The following is a 26,889-nucleotide window of genomic DNA, read 5'->3' on the forward strand; positions in this document are numbered from 1 at the left end:
GTTGGAGAGGAAAGGAAATGGATATGACGGATATAACCTTAAACGAAATTATAACTGTCACTATCTTAAACAGGATATCGATCACCGGATACAGAAAACGGTTGTTGAATATGAGGAAGGAAGTACCTAGGTTATGATGAAACGACGGTAGTCAAGGAAATCGTTATAGTGCGTATTTTTTCCTGTGTGAAGCCTTGCATCCACAAATAAGAAGCTCTACATTCTTCTCCTCTTCTACTTCTTAGCAGCTTCCACAGCAGTCATTGTATGGTATCCCCAGTCTACTGGCATGCCAAACAATCAGACAGTGACCTGTTAACTCTCTTATACAGTTGTGTGCGGCCCTTATTCCATTCACGTGTGTCTGCTTGTTGAGCAAGTCAGTCACATCAAGCTCGTTCCATATCTACATATATAGATGATTGGAGGGAAAACAAATTAACTGATTAACAATTACCTTAGGTAGTAGGGATGGGTGTGCTCAGAGTTGTTCCAAATATATAACTGTTACTAGTTTTCTGATGTATATTCGCATATATGTATTACTAGCAGGGATGGGGTCATATGTAAAAGTTTACGCAAGTGAGGAAAGTTTCTGATTTCCATTCACTTGGAAGTGGCCAGGAACGATTCTTTTGCATATGACTCAAGCAGCTCTTGACTTCCGGTTTTAGACCAAGTATCCTTTGGTTAGCCAACATACATCCGTTTGAAGGCGAGCTAAAGTGAGAAGGCGAAGCCCGCTTCTGCGATTGTGCGTAGTGTTTGGGACTCACCACATAAAAAACCTCCCCAATGAAAGGCCAAACAGAGCCTCGGAAGAGAAACCCCACTTTTGATGACGACGAAATCCAGAATTTTATTGCTGTTTTAGTGACAGAAGGTATTCTACAAATAAATTCCGGCTACATAGATTGTGATGGAAGTGTTAAATTCAAATAATGACTATAATAAGTCTTCGCTTCTAATTACTTTGACTTTGCTGTGTATATATAAACTATATGATTTACTGATTTACTGATTTGGCAACTACTATTATCTCTATTAACTGTTGAAGAACTTGCCCGATTACTTGTGGAAGACACTGTATGCCCATACAATATGATTTATAAGCCATTGAATTTATTTAATTTTCTTGACATTGAGATTTATTCTTACAGCCCACACATAATAAGTAATTAATTAGATTTTTGTGAAATCAAAATGATAAAGAAGCACAAAACAAATAAACGAAAAAAAATGAAAAACATGAGGAGCATATCAACAAAAATTTGTTATTTAACTTGACTATGCTCAGCTGGTCGCTCGATGGCGAAGCGAGTAAGCCAAATTCCACTATTTCACGAGCACACACATGCTCAATAAGAGTTCTTATCTTATCGCGATTGGTAACGGACTTTATCAGAATTTATCAGGGCAAAAACAAAAGGTTAGACGCAAAAAATGAGTTAACACGGACCAGGCCCATACTGAGCGTTTTGCAACTCAGTGCGGGTCGTCACACTGCGAGAGGCAATTCATTGAAACGGCACTTGTGTAACGTGATCATTGTTCGAGGACGTGCGTATTTGTAACGGTTCGACAAAAGAAGGTTCCTAACTATAATTCAGTGCTGCTATGCAACGTTATGCTTTGCGTTGAACTTACCGTGCGGTTTATATAAGTTGTTTTCTCTTCTCTTGTGCTACTGACCCTTTATCCGAACTTGTGCCGTAGTGAGCGTGCGAAATGGCGCATAAAATCGCAAATTTGTGGGAGAATTTCGTCAACAATTTTTTCTTGTTCGCACCAACCTTTGTGGGTATGTTGCAATAGTGAATTCCTTTAAAGAAAAGAGAAAAAACTATAAAAAGTGAAAATATATAAAGATATAAGTATTAAAAAATGTCTCACTTACATTTTTCTAGTGTGTTTAACCTTCCTGCCATGCGGCCTCATATTCGGCTATACGATATGCTCACTGATCGCCGAACGCAATGTCAATGCCGGACTCATTGAGTATGGTCCAATGATATTTGGCGCATGCAGCGGCTTCATCATTGCGTCCATTATGTTTTTGGTGAAATTCTTCAAGGGTCGCATCATATTCTGGCATATCCCGATACTGTTGTGTGCGGGCGCTTTTAATTTGCTCGCAAGCTGTTTCTACTTTGCTAATGGCATGGGTAAGTGTTTGGAGCCGACTGATGACTCATATGCCAATGTTATGAGTATGTGTGTGTGGTTAATCTGGAAGCAAAGTTATAGTTTATAGTTCAAGTACTATCAATATTGAAGTAGTTAAAACTTTTAGTACCGAACTAAACACACATATGCCATATTAAACTTTTTATATGAGTATTAACGGGTATTTACAACAATGGCATTTGCCAGTTAACCTTCTGTTATCGGCGCTGTTGGCTTTAATTGGCTTTGATATACATATGTAACTCCTTTGCCATTTATTTGCTTTTTGTCTTCCGTGCATTCGCACCTACAGTAAGTCAATAAATTATAGACTTAATCCATGAATGAGAGAACACAGCTGTGCCTTTCGTCGTATCACAGTCCAAAAACATGATAACAAACAGAGTAGCTTCTAAAAATACAAGACACAATTGTTAGAATATAAAAACTGCGCAGTCTTCAAGGCTGTAGAAACAATTCTTTGGACAGTATAAAAAGTAACAGTTAATCGGAAAAAATAATAATCCTTCTTAGGATTCCTTTATACTTTATTCTTCTAATGACTAATTGTATTAATGCTTAGGACTCAAATTTATTTTTTATGAGAGTTATATGAAACTGAAAGTTTATGACCAATTATGTGCTGATTTTTTAGTTAGAACCAAGAAAGATGGAGATCAAATTACTACATGCAATGTTGCAAAGGAAATGGATTGTCAAACTTGTATGGTAATTGTAAATACAGCCTTCTTTTCTTTCGCTCATGACGTCACGAACCATATGTATCTTCGCTCAAAGGCATTTCAAAAAAAGTAACGAGACGAAACTGTCGTAATTTCTATTTCTATGAATCTTGAGCTCAAACCGCAGCATTTTTCAGTCAATCAAGCTTAATTTGAAAATCAATACCGTTATTTTAAGTAAGCTTAAGATTTGTTCTAATTAAAACGTCTGTGCAACTGTTGTAGATCACTGTACGATTAGTGAAGTTGTGACAACTTGGGGATTTTTGTTATCACTAAACCGATTGTTTGTTAGTGATAGACTAAAAACCACATCAAAAGTATTTCAGTTGACAGTGGCGGTGTAAGCAAATGGCTTCTATTTAACAACAAATGTAAAAGAATAATAAAATAATACAAACATATTTTATGATAGATATTTTACAATATCAACTGAACAATATAAAGGGTATTTTCTTTGTTTTCTCGAATGGAGTTTTTTCGATCCAACAGAGGCGCTCACTTGCCCTAAACAATTTTTAAAACATAATGGCGAACCCTCTTCGATTGGTCAAGTGATTAGCGCCCAAAGATAGTGAGAAGAGAATGACCAATCGAATATAGTTCTTATAATAAGGCTAAATTCTTGGACATAACATTAAATTATATGCGTTTTATTTCTTTTTGAAAACCACATGTTTTAAAAACACACCCCTTATTAAAACTCGTGTACCAAAAGTTCTATCCATCCGGTTTCTTAAGTAGTATATTTAGGTGATGTTCATTAAATACTACCGCCACTGTTCATATATAATATATTCTCAATGTCAATGTTGACCATGATTCATGAGCCCTAATAGACACTTTTTATGCGCCATGTAAAAATTGAACACATTTTATTGGTGATATTAAAATTTATAGGTTTTCGATCGTACAGTGCATGCTAAATAAGATCATTATTTTTTAAATATATAATGTTTAGACATATTTTGTATCACCATTAAGTGAAAATATAAATCTATAAACTATAAATAAGTGTTAATAAATAGGCCAAATTAACGCATATCAATATAATTACGTTGAAAACTGCTCAACTCAGCTCAACTGTATTCGTCTTTTTTGAGAGAAAGCTTATACTACCCAAAATGTTAAAGGCAAGAACCAAGATCGTTTTATATACAACTTCACGCCTATTTAGAGCTTTGATCTTTAAAAAACCTTAGTGGCAATGTACTCAACTGGGGTTCAAACATAACTGTAAGGTTAAACTGTATTCGAAAGATGTCTGCCCTTTCTAGTGAATAGATATATGAAGAACATTTCTTTCTCGAGAGATGTTTCTGCTCTCATGCATATACTAAGTTCTATAGCTCTGCTGTCAGCTATAACCTTATCGATCTCACGGGTTCTCATGTTTTTATCAGATTTTGACTGTTTATTCGACAATATTTCTCAGAAATTCTTTGGAGAAGATTTTCTTACGCTATCACAACAAAAGCGGCGACTATATACTTAAGTTGGTTTCGAACTTCAACTCTTTTGCTTCCTTAGTACAAATTAAAGCGATAATTAATTTTTATTTCAGTACACATACATATACATAACAATAAATTTATACTCCATATTATAACCAAAACAATTGGGTTTGGCTAATTTAAGTCATAGCCAATTCAAAACTGATTTTTAGACTGATATCAGCTGAACTATCTTATCGTTTGTTTGGTGATGCATATTGACAATGTCTGGATTTCCCAAAAAATTACTTAAAAAACGTAAAATATTTATTTGTTATATGTATGTACTAGAACTCTTGGAATTCGACTAATCGACTAACAAAATTAACCGGATAGGGCATTATTCGAATAATATTCGGTTTGCAGTATCCGGATAGTCGTAAATCTTCGACCATTCGATTAACAGCTCATTTCCGACTATCCGGTTAACAGTTCGATGTCGACTATTCGAATAGTACTTCTTCATTTTCTTGTTTTTATTCAAACTACTTCAAACTATAATCATTTATTGAAAAACTCGCAGCAGATCAATTATTCGAAAAGTCGCAGCAGAAGAACTATTCGAATAGTATTAATCGGTTCATATAAGAATAAGTTTAGCGACTACAGATGGAATAAAGGTATTTTCTGTTGTTGTAACATTATTTTTTGAAATCATATGAATATCCTACACCCCATTTAAGTAGACAATCTATTGTGGGATTGAGTTTAACAATCCTTATTCGAATATGACGCCTTACGCATTGCTATTGTTGTTATTGTTGCAATAGAAAAAATCCTTAGATTATATTGAAGAATGTGGTTGTTGTTGTTGTAGTCAACTGTCAAGCTGACAGCCTTGTCCTGATATAAATTAGGGTCCGTTCCGATAAACTACACCCGACTGTTATTTGAAAGCACGAACTACTTGTGTTAATTACATTCAGAGCTACTATTCAGGTACTAATGTAATACTATAATCCAATTCAATCTAATAAATACAATTTAATTGCTTACTCACATAGCTTATGAGTCCAACTACCTAAGAATTTATTTTTGCATCTCTTTTCAGACACTGCAGGCGCTTTCATCTCCTACTTCGCGTACAGTTTGAACTACATAGCGGGCTTGAGCTTCCTACACACTACGCTACATAAACGCAGTCGCTCCATAATGCTCGCACTTGCGTTTTGCTTCTTTCTACTGGGCACTGCCGCGGCTGTCAGCCTTATTGGCACCAGCTACACGAAGCCGGACAACAAAATCAATGCGACGGCCAATGAAGTACCCGATGGACTCTATGTGGGTTTTGCTGGTCTTTACTTTTCAATTTCTGTTGTGATTCTAGGCGTACTCATCGGTTTGAAAGTGATGGATTATTTTGGTATTGTCGACTGCCAGAATATTTTGGATAATGAATTTCGTATTGCCAACTCGAACGGCAGCATATTTGATAAGCGTAAGGACATCATAAAGCGTGTGAAGTTTCTGTATGTCACCAAGAATCAACAATGGAACGTGACCTTGGTGGTGCTCTTCACCGAGGCGATACAGTATGCGCTCTTTGTATACTATATTTTCTGGTTTGTTATGAATCAGGCTATACGCCTGACACCGGTGGACAATGTCGACGCAATGCTGTGGGTGGTGTTCGCCGGTTCGGCTTTATGTGTTTTGTGTGTGGTCTTCTTCAGTGTGAAGGTCACATTTGTGGCAAATGAGATTTGCCTTATAGTTCTAACGATTTTGAGCATGATTATATGCTCATCGGTGGATACGAAAATACCGTTATGGTTCATATTATTCTTCTTTGGTGTATCATTTTCTAATTTGCAAATTTCCATTGTGGAAGTCTCACATTTTCGCTACACCGAATTGCTTTTCTTCGTGTCATATTTGGCGAAATTGATTAGCACCGGTATGGTGTATTACTATTTCGTGTCGAATTCGAAAAACTCATTTTTCTACTCAACCGACTCGAGTACGATTATGGCGCAGGGCTTTGTGTATCTTATAATCACCGCACTTGTAGCACTCGTGGTGGGTGTAAAAGTGCCGCGTACCTATTGCATGACACTCTTCGAAATACAGTACGATTTGCTGGGCGTAATATTCAAACAGCACGAGATTGAGCAGCTGGATGTGACGTGTCTGCACGATGGCTCGATCCCGACTATTAGTGCGCATGCTCATTATTGAGCGAGACAAGCATATAGATATGTACATTTGTATAATTTATAAATTTAAATAATTATTTTAGAAAATGAATTTGTGTATTTATACTTAATTAAGTTTATCATTTAAATAAAGTTTTTTTTTTAATAAATGCTTCTACTTTTTTAGTCTACCACTAAGTTATTAGCTTTTACGTGTGATATGGAATATCTTTACAAGTGTTGTGCGATCCCAATAGAAGTTACACTTGTCTAATGGTATCAAGTCCTTCTCAGCATACTGGAAATCCAAAGTAGCTGTAATTTATATAGCGTTATTTATAATAATTGCAGCAGAGAAAATAATAAACAGTTAATACTTACAAAGCAAATTCAAAAATTTGTTTAGCGTGTGTTCGTTACGCACTGTTGCAGCGAGTAACATTTCACATCTGTCTTGCTTCATTTTAAAAACATTGTCTATAGCGTGTGTTAAAGCATCAAATACCGTGTCATCGTATACTACGTCCGCAGCCAATATCACGTCCGTCGAAAACCCATTTGGCAATTTCATTTCATCGATAGCACCCCATTCCAATTCACACAAATTCAAAAACTTTCCTTTGATGCCATATTCACCATCACTAATTTCGCTGGCTTCGCTGAAATTTCGCAGCACATTCTCTTTCATAAGCTCTATACATTCACGACTGCCATCGGTCAACAACATGTGCCTCACACCACAACACTGCAGCGCAATCATGCCACATAAGCCAGTGCCAGCACCCAATTCTAGTACACATTTTCCACTAACTATTTCAGCATTTTGCACCAGATAGTCGGCTAATGCAATGGAAGCCTGCCAGCTGCACAAGCCAGTTGTGCCCTCAGCCACAAAACTCTTGGATTCGCGCAGTGTAAAGCTGACGTCCAGGGACGGCTGCACATAGTGTTTGTAAGCATATTTTTCCGTTGTGTCTTTAGCTACACGTTGTTGCACCGCACAGTAGCTCTCATACACAATATCGTGCACTTCCTCACAATGTTTTTCCAGTTGTTGCAACAAGCGCTTGAGGAAATTTAGTTGATAACTTATTTTGGTGGGATATTTCTTATTGAGTGGGTGTAACGCCGTGTTTTCTACAAGTTCCTTCTGCTGTTCCCATGTCAGTTCTTTTGGTAAGGCCTGTAGAATAGAATTTATATTTATGTGTTGAATTTTAATATACTTCAACCATCAATACCTACATCCCAGTCAATGCAGTGCAATGGATAGCAACACAGGAACTGATATTTCAGTGCTTCGGTGTACTTTTCGCTTCTTTCTTTCATTTTATAGTAATTTATTTTCAATAACTTTAAATCTACTACATAAAGATAATAATTATTATAAATTGGAACAACTTTGCCAAGAAATAAACAATTCTTACGATTTGCTAATAAACAATAAACAGCTGTTAGACAGACGACAGGTATGTTATCAACACGTGTGGCGAACAGTGTTGCATCTTTATAGGGAAAAATATGAATAGGACCGAAAATTGTGATGTTCGGTGAAATTTATTTTTAACTGATCATTTTATTAAAAAATAAATTTTTAAATAAAAAATATATAATATGAATGGTTTTCAATATTTATTACGTAAAATCGATGAAAGTTTAAAATAGAATATTTAAAACTGTGCAACCCTTGTTGTTGATATTGTGTTATTCTTAGTGGAAATAATATAAAGGAAGATACGGGGAACGGGCTACTTTGAGGGGATTGGTGTGCCATCGTCGTGAATATTAAGATCTTTCACTCCACACTCCACCGCGATAATCATTAAAGTACAGAGCTGCACAAAATCCTCAAGTCACTAGCCGGTAGCACTTGGCGAAAGGACAAAGAAACGTTGCTGGCCAAGTAGATGCTGACATGTCAAAACACCGCACTCCGGACAGCTACAGGATGCCTCTTGGTGACACCAGAAGCACATTTGCAAAATGAGGCCATTATGCTGCCTATTAAGGAGCATAATGAACTGCTTACCGAGCAGTTTCTACTAGGGTATTTTCGTAGAAATCACCCATGTAGTCACTTACTGGATGCAGAACCGCCCCCAGGTGCATTAAAAGATCACTCTTGTTATACGTCGACGAACTTGAACAATACACCGACCAGACTGCGGACGTAGACAGTTTTAGACACGCTCTAAACGCCATTCACAATGGAGCTATTAACACCTTCAGTGAATGGCGTCCTTGGAACCAAACCACCACCTTTAGCAGACGAAGAGCTCGATTTGACACGTTGAACCAGAGTGACCCTTGCGCAACTTCGATCTGGATTGTAGCAAGTTAAACTCATACTTATACAGACTGAACTCCGACATACGAAATACATGTCCTGCATGCACTGAGTCCCCGCATGACACCAACCACTTTTTGCATGTCCAACCCCGTCGAAACAGCATCTTTCCTGGGCCTACCGTTAGATGACCTCGACGACAACTAGAGTTATGCTTTCCGTTCCGGCAGGGATAGATAATCGTTACAACAACAACAACAGGGGATTGGTTCTTACGTGGAGAGTTATTAAGTGAGAACGGTGCAGTAGTCAAGTGGATATATATATGTTGGATATATCAGGATTTTAATCTACTATAATAACCATTACGTAGTTATGTATTAGTCAATTAGTCAAGGTACCTTGAGCTCCTCAATTCCAACGACGACAATTACCGGATGGGATCACTGGAAGACGTAAATAACTTTACTGTAAATGTCATTGAATGTCTCTTGACATACTGTTCCAGTCTGACCGCCCATATCTTATCTCCAATATTTTGCTAGGAGGCAAAGAAGATCGATAATATGGGCCTGAAGAAATATGGATGGGGTTGTCTTATATAGTGGCTCCACGGACTTCTACATAGCATCCGTTTGTACTAAAGCCAAAAAGATTAATATATTGAAGGTATTGCAGGAAAGCAATTTGATCTGGTGGACGTTGGTTGCATTCGATTATACTCGTGCATGGCTCTTTAGAGATTTTAATTATATTTGTTATAACTTTGGTTTAAAACAAAACATATCACCAGAGTATTCTTTATCTCTAGCTAAACACATGCCACCATTATCTCTATGAGCTTCGGCTGTGTGTGTATTGTTAAATAAAAAGACTCTCCAACTCCTCCGGCGTTTAGAAAATCAACAACCAAATGATGTTGCTCTTTACCAATATGATAGTTGTATGTATGTACATACATATATACATGTAAAAAGGCAACACAAGCTTCGTAATTTTCTACTTGTCCCCTAAAGAAATACAAATCGATTGAGTTTTGTTTTGAGCAATCATAGTTTTTTAGTTTTTGTTTTCTAGCTTAAGAGTTCCCTGTAGAATTGGGTTTTTGGGTCATTCTATATATACATAAATACATACATATGTATGTATGTATGTACACCCATCTCTATTTGTAAGCGTTTAATTGATTTTTATGGTCGCCTAATTGTTTACAGCTTAAATATAATTAGAGTGGCGTTGTCATAGATGCCCAGTAAATTAATTAATTTTATTTTTGTAAACAAATTTGGTAAACTGTATTCGAAAACAGTCAGTAAAGACGTTGATCAGTTGTCTAAATATGGAATATAAGTTCTATGAAGTAGTTGGGGGAAGAATAAAGTTCTTTATTAACGAACTATTGCAGTTCCAGAAAGGAAGTTAATACCAGACTAACAACAACTATCGAGTACTATTTAAGACCGACTCCACAATAAGTTTTTAAATTGTCAATAATATTAATAATCTCCAACAATTTCCGGTTAACCAGATTATCCTGATTGGAAATTAAAATTATACCTTTGGTTCATTAAGCTCGAAGATCCTATATTGTCTTAAGACTAGCATCTAGAAGGCTAGAGACCAAAAATATTTAACGACTCAAGGATGTAGAAAATTAAAGCTATCTCGAACCGAGTGGTTGAGTCAAAGGAGTACTTTACATAATTCTGATGAGTGTTTTCGCTATTTCGTAAACTAAAACGAATATATCCCAATAAGACCGCGATCATGTCTAAAAGGTATGCTATCGCAAGACCAACTAAATTCAGGTTACACATGACTTTTTAATTTCTGCCATCAACGAGCAAATTTTTACTTACCGAGAGTTCTACATTGAGTACTTGGAAATTTTTTCGGTCCCACCGGACAGGTTGTGAACGAATTATCTTTCATCTTGTCAAGGACGTTGGGAATCCTTCTGTTTTTCGAAATCCATTTGAATAACATTTGGTACTAGACTAGAAGAAGTTGTAATGTTATCGGCATATGAAACCTAAAAAATACAATTTTATTAGTTTGTGTAGATGTCAGGAACAATTAGTTGGCTTTTATAGCATTAAGGAAATTTCTTTAACCCAATATATAGAGGCCATTTAAATGTTTGAAGTTCATCACTGCATATTAGTTGCTTTCAAAATCAATATGTAAAAACAAACATCCTCATAAAAAACTTTCAATTTCCGAATACAGCTAGGTCAATAGGTAAACACCAAAGTGTAATAACCGTTATATGCAAAAGTTCAAAACGCGTTTGCTGCAACGAAAAACTTCCTTTAACTTTCCACTACTACTCGCAGCATCAACAGCTCCTAGTAAACGAATTTCATTATGAATATTACAAGCACACCTGCGGCGCGTCAAAGACGCCGGATGGCATACAGTCAGCAAAAAACGCGGTAAACAATTTCAGCAAATTTAATAATAAAACCATAACTGCACTGGGGCAACAGGCTGTCTAGCGCCGTCGTTTCTTGCCGCCTCAACAAATTCAATTAAAATGGAAAGTGTGCAGTGCACATGCGCAAAGTTGCTGCGGGTTCGCTGATTTTTCCATTGGCATGTAAACGATAAATCTAGGAAAATGTGTAAAAATAATAATAAAATATGTAAAATGCATGTGTCATAACCTCTTCAAAAATGTGGTACAGGGTGGTGCAAATAGTGTTTTATATTTTTCGGTAGATTAGGTAAAAGAAAAATGGTCTAGTTTCCAACACCTTGATGACGGTGGACCGTACTTTCTTCCTCAAATACTTCAGTCCATCTTGGCATCCCATGAGGTTTATTGATATCATTGCGAAGGAAAGATTCAAAATGGTTCAGGATTATGTTTTCAATTTCCGTACAAACAATATTGACTCTGGATACAAGTTTTCAACATTTCGATATATAGTTTCTTTTCTAAACCATACTGGTAATTAAAGAGTCTAAAATATCAAAAATCTGTACAAATTCTTCGAAATAGACTGCATTCTGTGGAACGCTTTCCAATATGGCACTTATTCGCTCTCTGATGCTCACTTTTATAATATAAAAGACACTCCGAAGAAAGCTAAAAATATGTTTCCCAAATTAGACTTTAACGTCCTTACTTACAGGCGTCTCTGACACACTCACACAATTTATCTGACAATTATTTCTACATATTTACTGGTCGAACATATCAAAACCACTTGAGAAAATTGAGTAATTTTCCTTGGCGAAATTCGGCTTGTTCACCGCATTAAATGTCCGCCTGAAAGCTTGTCGGTGTCAAAGTCTGGTTTCCAGTTGCGTGCGGCTTAGTTTTTGCTTCTGCCGCTTTTTTGTTGTCGGATAGACGCGCTTTAATTTGGCTATTGCTTCCCTGATTTAAATTGAGTTTCGATTTAATATTGATGTCTGGCTGACTGGTTTTTGCTGTTTCACAACGATGCTTTTGATTTCCTCATTCTGTGGTTTGATAAATTCGAACTTTACGATAATCAAATATTTTTGGATCGATAAAATTTCCGCCAGGAATAAGGTTCGTGAAGAGTATGGTTCCACGAATAGTTATTCACTTATTCAAAAGGAATGCTACATTTAAAGTTGATCGATTGAATTAATGATTAGATCTGAACATAAGCTTCGAAAAGTTTATTTGACCTTCTAAATTTTGTGGTTATCGGTTATGGTTTCCTCTTTATCCATTGATCTCGACCGTCTTCAAAATTGATACCTTCCATTTAGGGTTTAAAAAACCTTGTTCCTAAAGAATGTTTTCATCACATTATGCTTGGCCCTCTCTAGCAGAATAACAAATATCCAGAACGATGCGTTTTCAAACGGAGAAAAATTTGGAATTCACTTATTTGACTTTTTAAAATACCACCCATTGTTGCTTGTTACATATCGAGGGCGTGAAAAGTGAAAATTTATTCATTATTTCAAATTCGTAATATAACCTTACAAATTTCACTTATATTTCTTCGTACGTAGTTATTTCCGTCAGCTAGCCAAGGAGGCAATGGGACAGTGCGTTGTCTATAATACCAAAAATATGGTTAAGCTTTATCGAGCGTGCAATAACCTCAACGCCCAAACGGCGTCACGTGGTCATATACTTGTATTTATAACTAAAATGTTGCACTATTGCCCATGCGCCGACAGTCGCCATAATACAAATTAAAAGGAGACCGAAAAGGCGTTTGGAAAACCCAGAAAGGAAAACGAAAGTGGAATGTAACAGCTTACGAATACAAATTGATATTTTATTAAGCGAGAGATTGCTTTGTATTGAGGCCTGTCCTGGTTGCCTTACATTGTGTGATGGTTCCACATAAAGGGTGTTGTTGGCTGCATAATTGTGTTTTGATTGTTCGAGAAAGAGCGCATACAAATCACTTCCAATGGTTAGACTATATGTGTGTGTGATTGGCGTTGCAACCGTTTAGCCGGTTATAGCCGAATCGACGATAGTGCGCCACTTCTCTCTCTCCTTCGCAGTTCGGCGCCAGTTGGAGATCCCAAGTGTAACCAGGTCGCTCTCCACCTGGTCGCTCCAACGGACCTCCGGCGGGTACTGCATCGAACACTTTCATAGCTGGAGTGTTTTTGTACAGCCGCTTACACAGCCGTATTAGTTTTGTGGGGATACCAAATTCAGACATCGCGGCATAAAGGCAGCTCCTTTTCGTTCTGTCGAAGGTATTTGCATTGTAAAGGTTTCAGTTCTGCGAAGATCAATACATTCTCTAATAGTCTGCTATCTGGAATTTGTAGGCGGATTGGCTGTAATTCGATAATATTTTATATCATAAACACAATATGAATTGCACGATACTTTCCCATTTTTAAGTGAAAATATGAGCCAAATTTCGGAACCAGGGTCAAAGTGGAAGCTTTTTCAAAAATTACTTGAAGTATAGTATATATATCATCAAAATCTGATTATGCAATTTCCAATACAAATTAGGACGGTTTCTGGATTCACAGGTGACAGGTATACAAGATAATCGAAACTAGATTAGGCGAAGTTGCCTCATTATTTTTTTGTAATATTGCTTATTCCATAACTTTTAGGGTTTATAGAATATGGAGAGAACTTAAGACCTATTTAAAGCTTACTGCACTACTAGTTAAGAACAAGCGAAATAAAGAGTTTTAGCATATTTATTGGTGAGCACCTTCTAGAACTCCATAGTTGAATTCAAAGGAAATCGGCTTATTTCGAAGGGAGAAACGCTGAGCTTTTGAAAACTAGTAATTAGTTGTGATTTTAACGAGGGCGCATTATGTTTTTATTGTTAGAGATTATAAATTGTATAAAAAGATGTACCCTCTTAGAAAAAGTCACTCGGGCAACTGTTTATACCCACAGTGTGGCGCACCAAATGTGAAGCAAAAAATCGTCGCAAATATGCTTGTGGCAATGCCATTTTCGACATTTTAGACCAGTTTCAATTGCTCACGTTTTTGTCGCGGCATTTTTCAAATCCATAACATGCTTACAAACACTCTTGTACATATATATATATATTTGAAAATATATTTATATGTATATAGTATATATAACACCCATGTGGTGTCTTATTTATTTTTTATTGCAACACGCCTAGTTGTGTCTGTTGTGTTTATGAGTGGGCAACCGATGTCATTCAACTTGGACGTTAGCAGACGCGTACATACATATGTATGTATATCTATGCATTCATACATATTTAATTGTATATATATATGTCTAATATTTATGAGCAAACCTACTAATAAGGAAACAGTGCACGCCGAAAATGGCTAAAAGCGAGTTGAGAAATAAATAATGTCACTAATAGTGAAAATTTATGAAAATGCTTTTAGTTTTTCCTTGAAATGAAAAGTGAAAGTGCCTGCCAGACGTTACAAATAAAGTGAGTATTCGGGGGAAAAAATCAGTGACAAAAACTGGTAACAAACCGATAAGGGTCGACTGGCCATTTGGCAATTGATGTGATTTGATTTGTGGCAGAGCAAGTGAATTGGTGGATATACACACACAGATACATTAGCACTATTTTCTTATGGAAGTGAAATCCGTTGAAAAAGTTTCATATGCAATTATTTTTGAACATTTTTGTTATTGTTTAATAGAAACTGAAGCATTTTGCCTTAGTGAAATGATTGTAAATCTCTAAAGTTACCTCTTTAGCCATATATAAAATATAATAAATAATGCTAATATAAATGTCTTTCAATGACATATTTCTTATACTCCGTAGAGCTGCTGATATTACTTGATAATAGATTACAGATTGAGTTCAGTCATAAAGACACTTAGTTTAATATGCTTTGAAATAACTTATTGGGCTTATTTCATCTAAGGTGCTTTGGATAATTCGTTCTGACTCACCTCAACTTTGAGGTGTATGGGAGAGCTCAGTACTGGCTTTATTTATAACACCACTTTAAAGAACTACGACCAGATCTGAAAATTACAAGACGCTTGACGGCTATCCGAGGAAGTACAATAGGTAACGGGATATGACATTCTGATCTTAGTTTTCACTTGAATAAAAAAAGAAACGGTTTTTTTATTTTATATTGGATTAACCGTTGGCAGGTTATATGAAAACGTCATGTGTATATCTGTCATAAAAATTGTTCTTATATGTCATCCTTACGGATTTAGTTTAGAATCTCAACATCATTTAATCATCATTTAAGTATATTTATCGAACCTTTACCGCAAACCAGGAGATAAGCTCAGGTATGCCTCTATATAATTGATTTTAAGAGTAGATATTTGGTTTTAAGAATATATTCGAAGCATGGATCCATGAAGAGTTGTAACTAGTTACTTTAAATTGACTACAGTGAATTAAACTTCTTCTGAAAATTTGACTTATCTAGCGAATTTCAGTTTTCTATGTTTGTTTGCGAGAGAATGGCGGAAGAGTTGATGAACACCGTTCCCATAGAGTCGTGTTTTTGAAACGGGAATGGAAGTAATATTTAGCTAAGGACTGTCCACTCAGCAAAAAAACCAACAATACATATATATTATGCCAGCGTTTTGTCTAATACTCGAATCATTTCTGATGTCCATTTTCATTATGACCTTGAGCCCTCTCTCTTTTTTCACAGTGTTTGTTTTGGCCTTGGCTCTCCTGTGTTCTTCCATTGGGGCGATTGGACTTTGGTTTCAATGTCGTTACCATATACTCATCATTCACGGCCAGGGTATTTTTTAAGAGGGATGTCGCCAACGGTGCCGTTTATTCTGATACAGATCGTAGATGATTTCGTATACCTGGGAACCAGCATCAACAACACCAACAATGTCAGCCTCGAAATCTAGCGCAGAATCATTCTTGCCAACAGGTGCTACTTTGGACTGAGTAGGCAATTGAAAAGTAAAGCTCCCACTCGACGAACCAAAATCAAACTCTATAAGTCGCTCATCATTCCCGTCCTATTTTATGGTGCAGAAGCGTGAACGATGACACTATTCGATGAGGCGACACTAGGAGTTCTCGAGAGAAAGGTTTTGCGGAAGATGTATGGTCCTGTGAACATTGGCAACGGCGAATTCCGCAGACGATGGAACGCTGAGCTATATCTGTTATTCGACGACATAGACATAGGTCAGCGAATAAAAAGACCAAGTGGAAAGTGACCTGGCTTCACTTGATTTTTCCAGTTGGCACCAGAAAGCAAGAAGAAGATTTGAATCGCTCGCTGTGGTGGATTCGGCTATAATCGCGGAGGCGGTAATTACGCCAAATATACATATAGTTTTTAAGCCAACCTGCCCTCCCTAGTGTGATCCTCTCTACCAATTTTTTTAAACAGTCAACCTCCAGCGAACTCTGGGAAATGTAGCGACTTATGTCACTCACCTTTAAGAAATGCCAAAGTGGTGCGGAATTTCACAAAGAGTTAAATTCACCACACTTCTTGCTGTGCACACTGAAGCAGCAAATTGCTCAAAAGTGGTGTTTATATGACAAAGAACTGTTTTAATGCAGGAATAGGAAAATGCAACAAACATTGCACTTGTTGTTGGCACACAAGTGTAACAAATGCTGGATTCGCTGAAATGGACGAAGTGCATAATTTGCAAAGACACTGAAGTGTGGCGGCAATGACGGACAGCGACAGTTGAAAGCTTTTGTGACATAGCAGCCGCTACAAATGTTACACAATTAAGAGAGGACCTTCAAACCATAACTGCACCAAGAGCGACTAACTTAGCGTACCGAGCATTTGTGAAAGTCATCAGCAGTGAGAACTCGAGGCAAAGCATGATTTGGAGGCAATATTTGCAACGAATAATTGGCAGCAACACGTTTAAGCCTATTAGTAACAGTTCTGCCGTGTAATTGATTAGCATTTTGGTTTTGGGAAGATAGAATCCCTTTCATTTATGTTAATTAACGAAAGAGTTGTTAGATAATGACAGTTGTCGCGACTTTAGTCGGTGAGTTCTTTCACATGAGTTGTGAGTATAGAAATTGCATAATGCTTAGCTATTTTAGAGTAGTTTCTATGTACACTTGGTCGCCACTAATATATTTTTTATGTGTTCGGGTTCGTGTCTTAAGTCTTTTGTTTGTATGACATATTAGGTATATGCTCAGTAATATAATAGCTAGAGTATAATTTATATAAGAACTTATTAATTAAGAATTCGAAGCTCGAAGTATGACTGTCACACGCGTATACGCAAAAATTCATCGAACGAATTTCCATTTGCGATTCTTAAGTGGATGGTTACTGTTGATGAAAAGTGATTTAGTATGGAAAACGGTCGTAGTGTAAATGCGGTGAGACGCGAGCAAACGGTGGTTAAGCAATGATGGACTATCTGGAAGGTTTAGCTATGTGTTTGGTGGATCTGATAATAATTTATTTTGAGCTACCCTCCACGACCAACTTCATTCGAACCTGTACTGTCTACAATGGGCAGTCTGAAGCAATTGCATTCTGAAGAATTGTGTTCCATCAGGGTATATGTTTATAGAGACTCGGTAGAAACTTTGGGAGCTTATTTAAGGAGGTTCTTTTCTATCCACGTTATTGTCAAGCACAAGACCAAATGATTATTACCTGTTTCTGCCTATGGCGAATGATGTTGCTTGTGAAAAATTGGCCTCAAGAGAAACATTTATATACCGATTGTCCCAGTGTTTTTCTCATAGGGGGTTTCTATAAGAGTGACATTGTACATATAAGTTGTACATATGATATAAATGTGATCATACTAAATAAAACCTTCAAATTAATGCAAAAATATTTAATTTATTTTTTTTTTTAAGTTAAAAGAATCGAATAATAATCGATCAAATATGACCGATGCCGATGCTGAAATGTTTATACCAAGCCAATTAATCGGTCGATTGAAAAATCAAAATATTTGCCTTCTAATTTCGAAAATAGACTTATTGAAAAGTATTATTATAATCGCAGGATGCAGTTATTAAAAAAATCAAAAAACATGGATAGAAACTATCTGTTCCTATTATCCTAGTGGTATATAACATTTTTCGAACAGATACCAAAAGAGGTCGAAGTTGGATGTTCGAAAAATATAAAAAACCTTGAAATTCGAGAACTACTGGGCTAATTTAGTATGGTTGTGAATATGTTTAAGCGACCTTTCTCCTGGTCCCACAATTTCAGCATAAATCTTTCTAGAAAAAATACTTAAATGAAAAAATAAATATACGTCAAAGGTCAATCTCTACTAGATTTTTATACTATCGAAGACTAATGAGAAAACTGACAAAAGTTTCCGAATTTGAAATTGAAATTTTGTTGTATTGATAACAATTCAATTCGTCAAGTAACTTCAAGAGATCAAACACCAAAATTAGCTTGAGAATTTCAAATCGATAGAGGAAATAATTTGAAACTAGTGGAATCCACTTGTGTAGGCGTGTTATAGATTCTATCCTCTACGGAAACTAGATTCTTGCAAAATGTATACAAGTATTCCAAAATAATTATTAAACAAGAACAAACAAATAAAATAGTTATAAATATACTTACTGCATCAACTTATAGCACAATTGAAAGCAATAAAGTATAATAAATAAAGCAATTGAAAGTGCATTTTCGCTTATCGATTCCACACACTTCATGTGAAGCACATTCGAGTACCAAAAGTCAACGAGATTTCGAATATCACTTATGAGTACAACCACTTTATAATTAGTAGTTGGAATGATAAACAATTATATAGTCGTATACGCGCCGCATCAAAAGACAGACAAGGGACAGTTTATAACAACAACTTCATTTACTTCTTCACTTTTGTCTGAACATCATATTTGTGTGGTAATTTATATGCATAGCTTCATTTCAGTTGCTGAGTAATACAGATTTTTGCCTTACGCAGCAGATCTTAAGCGATTGAGCACGTATTTTGCTACGTAGGTTGGTTCCACAGTGTTACTTGCTTGATTGAACTATAGATCATGCATGTGGTGTTAGCTATGTATTTTTCAAGATAATATTTGATATTATTTGAACTTCTTAAATATACAAAGGGTTTTCTAAGAATATTAGAAATTAAAATTTGCTCAGTCCATTGACAGTGATTTTTTAAATAGTGACATAATAGAGTTCGCAAAAATTTTACGGAATTTTCGGACTATTAAAATTGATATTTATATTGTGATCTTATATGTAAAGAGGCAGCACTGAATATTCTAAATTACTTGTATTCTTTTTTTATGAAATACGGAATCTTGATAACAGAATTTTCGGACTATTAAAATTGATATTTATATTGTGATCTTATATGTAAAGAGGCAGCACTGAATATTCTAAATTACTTGTATTACTTTTTTATGAAATATATAGAACCCTTGATCTCTCTAAGTTTTGAATCTTTCATTCTAAAACAAGACATTCTTTCAGAGACCATAAAACCGTACATTTGACCAATGGCCAATCTTTCCAACCAACTATTTAATGTCCATTGGGATCTAGTCTGGCTCCAAATGGAGGGTTATAGACCATAGGAATATATGTTCAATTGCTTATAAATAAAGGTCTAGTTTCTGATCTATAAATATCAGCTACTGATATAACAGTTTATATTGAGAATGAGCTTTAATATGTAGTCGTTGCTTTGTATAGCAATTAACCGGAGCCTACTGTACCATATATTATGGATATACCTGCGGCGAGATGAATAATGCCTCGTTCCTATTACGGCTAAGTATTTGAGGATAAATGCATACAAAGTAAAAATCACGCAAAATTAATGTTCTTATATATAAATTGTTGTTGTGAATACCTTCATGAATTAGCACACGTCAAGAATACACCTACAACTTCAGTTTCTTTAATTCTGTCGTCATGACGTCAGTGCAATGAAGTTTTCTTACAATTGTATTTAATTACTTATATATACATATTTACATGTATAACACGCGCTCATAATGCTACCTACAAATTGACGAATGAATATCGAATTATTGGACAATTTTTTTACTAAAAATAATTATGTGTAAAAAAGTGAAACCGTTATTTCACTTAATTTAAATGTGCAAAATAGCGCCCACACACGTAAAAACAACCAAAAATATAAGCATAAGTAACAATCGACAATTGGGTGTGTAAGAATGCCGAATTTCGAAAGAAGTAATAATAAGGCATGATCAAGCATTTCTAAATAAGGTGCTAACGGTAAATGCAACATTATTAAATTGGCTGTGGGCAATGCTTTGTGCCTTCATTGTTTTGGCAGCAGTCAACATGCTGCCTTCTCTTTGTTCTATCCGAGTTATTAATATAAAAAATATAATTTAAATGATGAATGCTTGCGGAAATACATTTTAGGCTACATATGCTACAGCAGTTGGGTCTGAACGTATCAGAAGTTACAGGCGGTTATATTGTAGTGAACAAATCGTATCAGTTTGTCCTCATGATAAAGTTTCATGGATATAACATATTATTTATAAAAATTAAAATTAATATATTTAAAATTTTAATAGGCAGGAAAAACAAATAATATTAAAATCAGCTTTACATTCTAACCTTTCAATATTTTTTTTATGAAATATTTGATTTCAAAAAACTTTGCCCCCAAAACGTCTAAAAATATATAAATATTCTGATTTCAGCATATCATTTAAATATCTTAATGCTATATTACTAACTTCAAATTGATAAAAAAATCTTTAAAATCTTAGTTAGAATGCTCAGAACTCACTTTCCTATATAAAATATATATATCTGCATCCACGTAACTTTCTATGTTATCTTCTAGTTTATGAACGCACTCTAAGAGACTTTATCGTTAATAAATTGTTCGTTTAAGATCATTTATCGATCCAGATAAATAGTCAGAATATAGACCATTCACATCAATTAAACCGCTTACAATTTACTTAAGGGGTTAAATGGGTTTTATGGGTTCGAAAAACTACTCAATCGATCTTGATGAAATTTTCTACCAGGTGTACGAGATATAATTTACTCGTGTTTGGACGAAGGATGTTTTTTTTTGTCAAGCAAATTCGACCGAAATTCTTATTTGTTTTGAAAAATGTCTGCCAAAATTTTTACTTTTTTTTGTCTTTCCTTCGTTCAAGCACTAGATTATGGTCTAACCTAAAACACTTATTTTTATACTCTCGCAACAAAAGTTGCTAAAGAGAGTATTATAGTTTTATTCACATAACGGTTGTTTGTAACACCCAAAACTAAACGAGTTAGATATAGGGTTATATATACCAAAGTGATCAGGGTGAAGAGTGGAGTTCAAATCCGAATGTCTGTCTGTCCGTCCGTCCGTCTGTGCAAGCTGTAACTTGAGTAAAAATTAAGATATCTTGATGAAACTTGGCACACTTATTTCTTGGCACCATATGGTTGGAAGGTTGCTTTCGAAAATGAGCAAAATCGGACCACTGCCACGCCCACAAAATGGCGACAACCGAAAACACATAAAGTGCCATAACTAAGCCATAAATAAAGCTATGGAAATAAAATTTGGTATGAAGGATCGCACTAAGAAGGGGCATATTTGGATGTAATTTTTTTGGGGAAGTGGGCGTGGCCCCGCCCCCTCCTAAGTTTTTTGTACATATCTCGCAAACCAATAGAGCTATATAAACCAAACTTTGTGCAGTCGTTTTTTTAGCCACTTCCTAATAAAGTCCAAAAATGAAAGAATCATAACCACGCACACGTCCCATACAAAAGTTAGGTTGAAAATTACTAAAAGTGGGTTAACTCACTAACGAAAAACGTCGGAAGCACTAAATTTCACATAAGAAATGGCAGATGAAAGCTGCACTCAGATTTTTTTACAAAATGGAAAATGGGCGTGGCGTCGCCCACTTATGAGTCAAAAACCATATCTCAGGAACTACTCAACCGATTTCAATGAAACTTGGTTTGTAATAGTTTCCTTACATCCCAATGATATGTTGTGAAAATAGGCCAAATCGCTTCACAACCACGCCTACTTCTTATATACCAGAATTTTAAGACGATCTGAATCGTTTACTTTACAATATATAAAGTATGCACTAGTGAGGATATCGGTGCAGAACTTTGCATAAATACTATGTTAATAGTGTGGCAGCCCATTCTAAAAATCGCCGAAATCGGACCACAGGTTTTCAAGGCCCCATATATCGAACATTAGGACCTCGGAGCTTCTAAACTAATATTAGGGTTTCCAACTTTCAATGGACTTTATACAATATATATGACGAATATGTGGGATAAATTGTGTATTATATAATATAAATAAAGTTAAATAAATAAATTGCGAGAGTATAAAATGTTCGGTTACACCCGAACTTAGCCCTTCCTTACTTGTTGTTTTTTCATTTGGGATGATCCTGTCAGGAGTTATGCTAACAACGCGGAAGCACCTTTTTTCCGAGGGGTCACCGGAAATGACGTCACAATAGAGGAGTTTTAATTTTTTTTTTTAATTCAGAAATTATTCTTTAAATACATATGTGTCTAGAAGACAGAAAAATGTTTGAGTGAAATAAATAATTTTTTACATAAAAAAAAAAAATATTGAAAATACCCGACAAAATCCATGTAACCCTTTAAACTTTGAGTGCGGCGAAACGAACAAACAATTTAAAGCGAAGTTCAAAAGATAAGAAAGCGATATGACTGTAGAATCATGCAGAAAATAATATTTATGTAACTTATGGACTTATTTATTGGTAATTATAGTTTCATGCGAGATTTTCCAAATAATTTAAATTAATAAAATATCAATTCCAAATAAATTTCTGTACCCAAACAAAAATTACAGATTTGGTCCAGCTTTTAGAGATAACTACAATATAGTATTATATAGATAGCTGTTATATAGTAGTTTCTTCTTTTTAAATTAACAACGTTTTCTTTTGTGAGTAGTGACGTAATGAAAGATATGCAGGACATCTACACTGACCATAACTATAGAGCATAAAAGTTTTTAGGGGGTCATCCTATGTGATTGGCTCAAAGCAAAATTTTTTTATGATAAAGTGTTTTCTAATGTGAAATTCGAAGTCGTTAGAAAGGAAAAAGGAGCTGTACGTAGCGCTCAATTAGCAGCTGGAAACTTTGAACACGTTTTTCTCAAACTTTCCTCCATCGTATCTCAAAAATGGCTTTACCGAATGACTTGAAATTTGTTCAGTAAACTCGGCACATGTAAACGCATAGAACGCTCTATTATTAACCAAAAACTTTATTTATAACAGAAAACTAAAAAACACCCAAAATTCGCAATTTTTTCCAAATTTCTACCAAAAGTCCAGTTGTTGGTATCATCAATTTATTGTAGTGCTTTCCATGCATTTAAACTTAAAGATAAAAACGTAGCTATTTTTTTGTTTCTAAAAAGTTCTAAAAAATCACTAAAAAACAGACCGTCACATGGGATGACTCCCTTAATACGTTTTCCCCTATTACTTTGTTCAAGTCTTAATACATTTTATTTTCAACATATCTGAACGAAATTAAAGCAAATACCGAATAAGTGCATTATCGAGTATAGCGAATAACGAGGAGAGTGTTTATTACTACATTAAACATAATCGGAACTTTTAAATATCCAAATCGAAATGATTTCAAAATCTTTCAGAAATATTTATGTCTTCAATAAGAAACCATAAAATTGTGTTTAAAATTCATTTGATCTAATTTATTATTTCTATGTCATTAGAGAAAAGTTGCTTTAGTTCAATTAGCTTAGATTGATATTTTGGTTTCCACCAACTATTGGGATACACACTTTAACTCAATTTTACCCTAAATTCAATCTACTGTTTATCAGGTATTATTTGAGATAAAATGTCATATCGAGTCTCAAGGAAAATATCTTAAATTGTACAAATCAACTTAATTCGACTTAATATTTTCAAAAAGAATGCCACAGATTTAATGACATTGCTTCTGGTTATACAAATAAACCACTCTATTACAATAATTAGCGTAAACCACCAAAATCAATTATCGACACTAACTAGCGCAACAAATTATTTTGACTCAAATGTCATGAGCTAAAAAGCGCTGCAGTTCGTGGAAAATAATTTAAAATATATTATAGGTTCTTCATACAATATTTTTACTTTTATTCCGGGCACTCACAAACTTAAGCAAACAATGATTATGCATTCTGTGTTGGAGAAAGGTCAAAATTACAACTTCATCAAAGCTGAAGTAATTCATTAGCCCAAAAGCGAAAGAGTGTGCTAAAGAGCACACCATTTTGAGCCGAGAAAAGAAAACTCGACAGAAAACCTATAAATTTTACTATGCTTTACACTAATTGAACGGCCAACTCATTAATCACTTTTCGCATGCAATTAGGAGTCAGAACAATTAAGTCTGCCATTTGACAAGCAAATCTAAATAAATTGAGTGCAAATGCGCTAGCCAGCTTGTTGCTGCCAACGCGGTTAGCCGGCTACCTAAATGTTTGAGTGAATGCCGAGTTGAATGTGCGCCGCAAGCCACATTTTACGGTCATCAAGTTGAAGTGAACGCCATTTACATACTTCCATTTACAATTTAGAATGCTTTCACACACTCTCGGCTACTCGTCTACTTGGCTACTATTCAGATTAATCAGTCTATGAAGTTCAATACCTGAGGTTGCAAGCGCAATTCGCCGGTGAATTTGTAAAGCTTTTTTTACAAGCTTACTCAGCGTGAGCGATTACGAAAGTTTTGATGCTTGTGAATTTGTTTGTTTCAATATTTTCAGATTGCGTTAATAATATTGTATTACACGTACAACCATACAAATGTGTTGCGGTGAAAGGTTGCCAATTAAGTTTGCTGGTTAATTGTAGTTCGTTATGAGATTTGTTGCAGTTGATTAAAGATTCGGGCACAATATGTATTATTAAGCATAAAGCACGAGTAAATAATATGCACTGCACTGGCTTATTCGATCACGTGTTTGTGAAATCATCTCTTCTATTTGTCTAAGACTATTTTTGGTTGTTTTGGTTTCGGTACACATTTCAATAACCTCCCTCTTCCTTGGCCCATTCGTGTAAATACCATATCGAAATCCTTCAATAATTCAATTAGCTATAATTGTGAGGAAGCTCCTAAAGAAGCAGCAACTTCTTGAGATCGCACCGCACTTCTAGACAAGTGCCCCGGTCTTTTGAACAGAGGTCGATTAAGGCTTCTAATTAGTACTATTATTTGGGGACGATAAATTGTTTAAAGACAGTGTCTCATATTAAAACTTTTTTTAAATTACAATTAGGGATGTGGTCAGGCTAATAACTCCGTACTCTGCCTGATAAGGATAGGTTAGGTCAGATTAGGTCAAGGGGTAGATCTCCGCAACTGCAGAAAGTCTCACTTAGATTGATTTGACTGTCCTTTGTTACACCCGGATACACCTGACCTATCACTAAGACCCTTATGAATCGACCAAGCGCTTGCACTCTATTATAAAGTTCTGAAGTCGGTTAATGTCGATAACTGGGTACGTCGAAGATGTACATATCAAGGTATTTTAAACTAAACCGGGCAAATGCTGAACATTGAATGAGGAACTGCTTGGAGGATTCCTCTTCGTCTTACTCCAAACAGCTTTGGTAACTAGCGTCTGACTTGATCTCTAATCTTACCGTATGTGTGCCTATTGGACAATGAGATGTGAGCTTTATTTGGCTACAGAAGTTGAAAAAACCGTTTTCGATCCAACTCGGGTCGGAAAGACCTCGCTACTGCACATGTACTGGCGGTTTGCCAGCGTTTGGCGAGCTCTCTCGAATTACCCACACAAGTAGGATTGCAAAGTAGTTCGAAGCTTCTGATAACGTTGTCAGACACTCCTTTACTAACATAGAGCGTATTGTCATCGACTCCACGGCCAGTATTAACGTTCTACTATCGGAGTTATTACATTTCTCTGAAGAATGTCACACTTCAATGGGATTAAAAATTGTATTACAAGATTGTTCAACATCTGACTTAACTCTTGTTGAAAGACATATGCTGTTTGTTTGTTGATTAATGTTCTGACCTTATATAGTCATCCGCAGCACCCAAGGCAGTTTAGTACGTGTTTATCTACCGGTGGGTAAAGGTTTAATATACTGGCTAAGAAAAATGCGTAAATATTTCTAATATGAGTTAACCTCGAGAGAAGATATCATATAAATATTAGAGTAATGTTCTGATATGAAGGCGTTTTAGAAATATCAGCTGTAAAAATATAGCTTCTTGATTGATTGAAATAATTTTAGAGGATCGGAAACCTCATCACCTCCTTGTCTCAAAATATGTAGCTCGAATTGCTCTTACTCATACATTTATTATTCATTTTGTATTACTATCCCTGCGATAGTGCTTAGATTGTATGAAAAGTAGATCTCTTATCCTGTAGGGCTTCATTTATACACCATAAAAAGTGGAATGAGAGCTTTTCGTCCGACGAGAGAGTTTTTTACTCACTTATACTGACCTCTCTTTTTGACCTCATTTTTTGTACTACAGAGTAGCTTAGAACACGCACATATATACTTAAATTGTTTTTTTTATTTTGTCTAATTTCGTTGTCTGTTTTGGTCACTTTTCGTTTG

The 26,889-nt window shown here is 35.5% G+C and overlaps 2 protein-coding genes across 5 annotated transcripts; one reads left to right on the forward strand and one right to left on the reverse strand.

Annotated features, from left to right (window-relative positions):
- The first annotated feature begins 1,463 nt into the window (after positions 1–1,463).
- LOC105215478 (uncharacterized) lies at positions 1,464–6,728 on the forward strand. The gene is made up of 3 exons (XM_011189415.3): positions 1,464–1,801; positions 1,908–2,165; positions 5,454–6,728. Exons 1-3 carry the CDS (start codon positions 1,729–1,731, stop codon positions 6,578–6,580), a joined length of 1,458 nt encoding a protein of 485 aa, XP_011187717.1. The 5' UTR covers positions 1,464–1,728; the 3' UTR covers positions 6,581–6,728.
- LOC105215479 (protein-lysine N-methyltransferase EEF2KMT) lies at positions 6,260–26,889 on the reverse strand. 4 transcript variants are annotated; one of them, XM_054230879.1, is made up of 4 exons: positions 26,772–26,889; positions 7,783–7,898; positions 6,919–7,720; positions 6,260–6,852 (listed from the first exon to the last, which is right to left on the reverse strand). In XM_054230879.1, the coding sequence occupies exons 2-4, from the start codon at positions 7,864–7,866 to the stop codon at positions 6,740–6,742; spliced, it is 999 nt and encodes a 332-aa protein (XP_054086854.1). In that variant the 5' UTR covers positions 7,867–7,898; positions 26,772–26,889; the 3' UTR covers positions 6,260–6,739. The 4 variants fall into 4 exon arrangements, with proteins under 4 accessions (XP_054086854.1, XP_054086853.1, XP_054086855.1 ...); XM_054230878.1 differs by having other exon boundaries at positions 7,783–7,901; positions 26,772–26,882; XM_054230880.1 differs by lacking the exon at positions 7,783–7,898 and having other exon boundaries at positions 26,772–26,880.

Source organism: Zeugodacus cucurbitae, chromosome 5, assembly GCF_028554725.1.
Source record: "Zeugodacus cucurbitae isolate PBARC_wt_2022May chromosome 5, idZeuCucr1.2, whole genome shotgun sequence".
Lineage (NCBI taxonomy): Eukaryota > Metazoa > Arthropoda > Insecta > Diptera > Tephritidae > Zeugodacus > Zeugodacus cucurbitae.

Excerpts from the sequence above, each read along its gene's own strand:
- LOC105215478 (XM_011189415.3), top strand. The coding sequence starts at position 1,729 with ATGGCGCATAAAATCGCAAATTTGTGGGAGAATTTCGTCAACAATTTT. Across the intron at positions 1,802-1,907 it reads GTTCGCACCAACCTTTGTGG|TGTGTTTAACCTTCCTGCCA; the intron begins GTATGTTGCAAT and ends ACATTTTTCTAG. Across the intron at positions 2,166-5,453 it reads CTACTTTGCTAATGGCATGG|ACACTGCAGGCGCTTTCATC; the intron begins GTAAGTGTTTGG and ends ATCTCTTTTCAG.
- LOC105215479 (XM_054230879.1), bottom strand. The coding sequence starts at position 7,866 with ATGAAAGAAAGAAGCGAAAAGTACACCGAAGCACTGAAATATCAGTTC. Across the intron at positions 7,721-7,782 it reads TGCACTGCATTGACTGGGAT|GCCTTACCAAAAGAACTGAC; the intron begins GTAGGTATTGAT and ends TCTATTCTACAG. Across the intron at positions 6,853-6,918 it reads CAAATTTTTGAATTTGCTTT|CTACTTTGGATTTCCAGTAT; the intron begins GTAAGTATTAAC and ends TATAAATTACAG.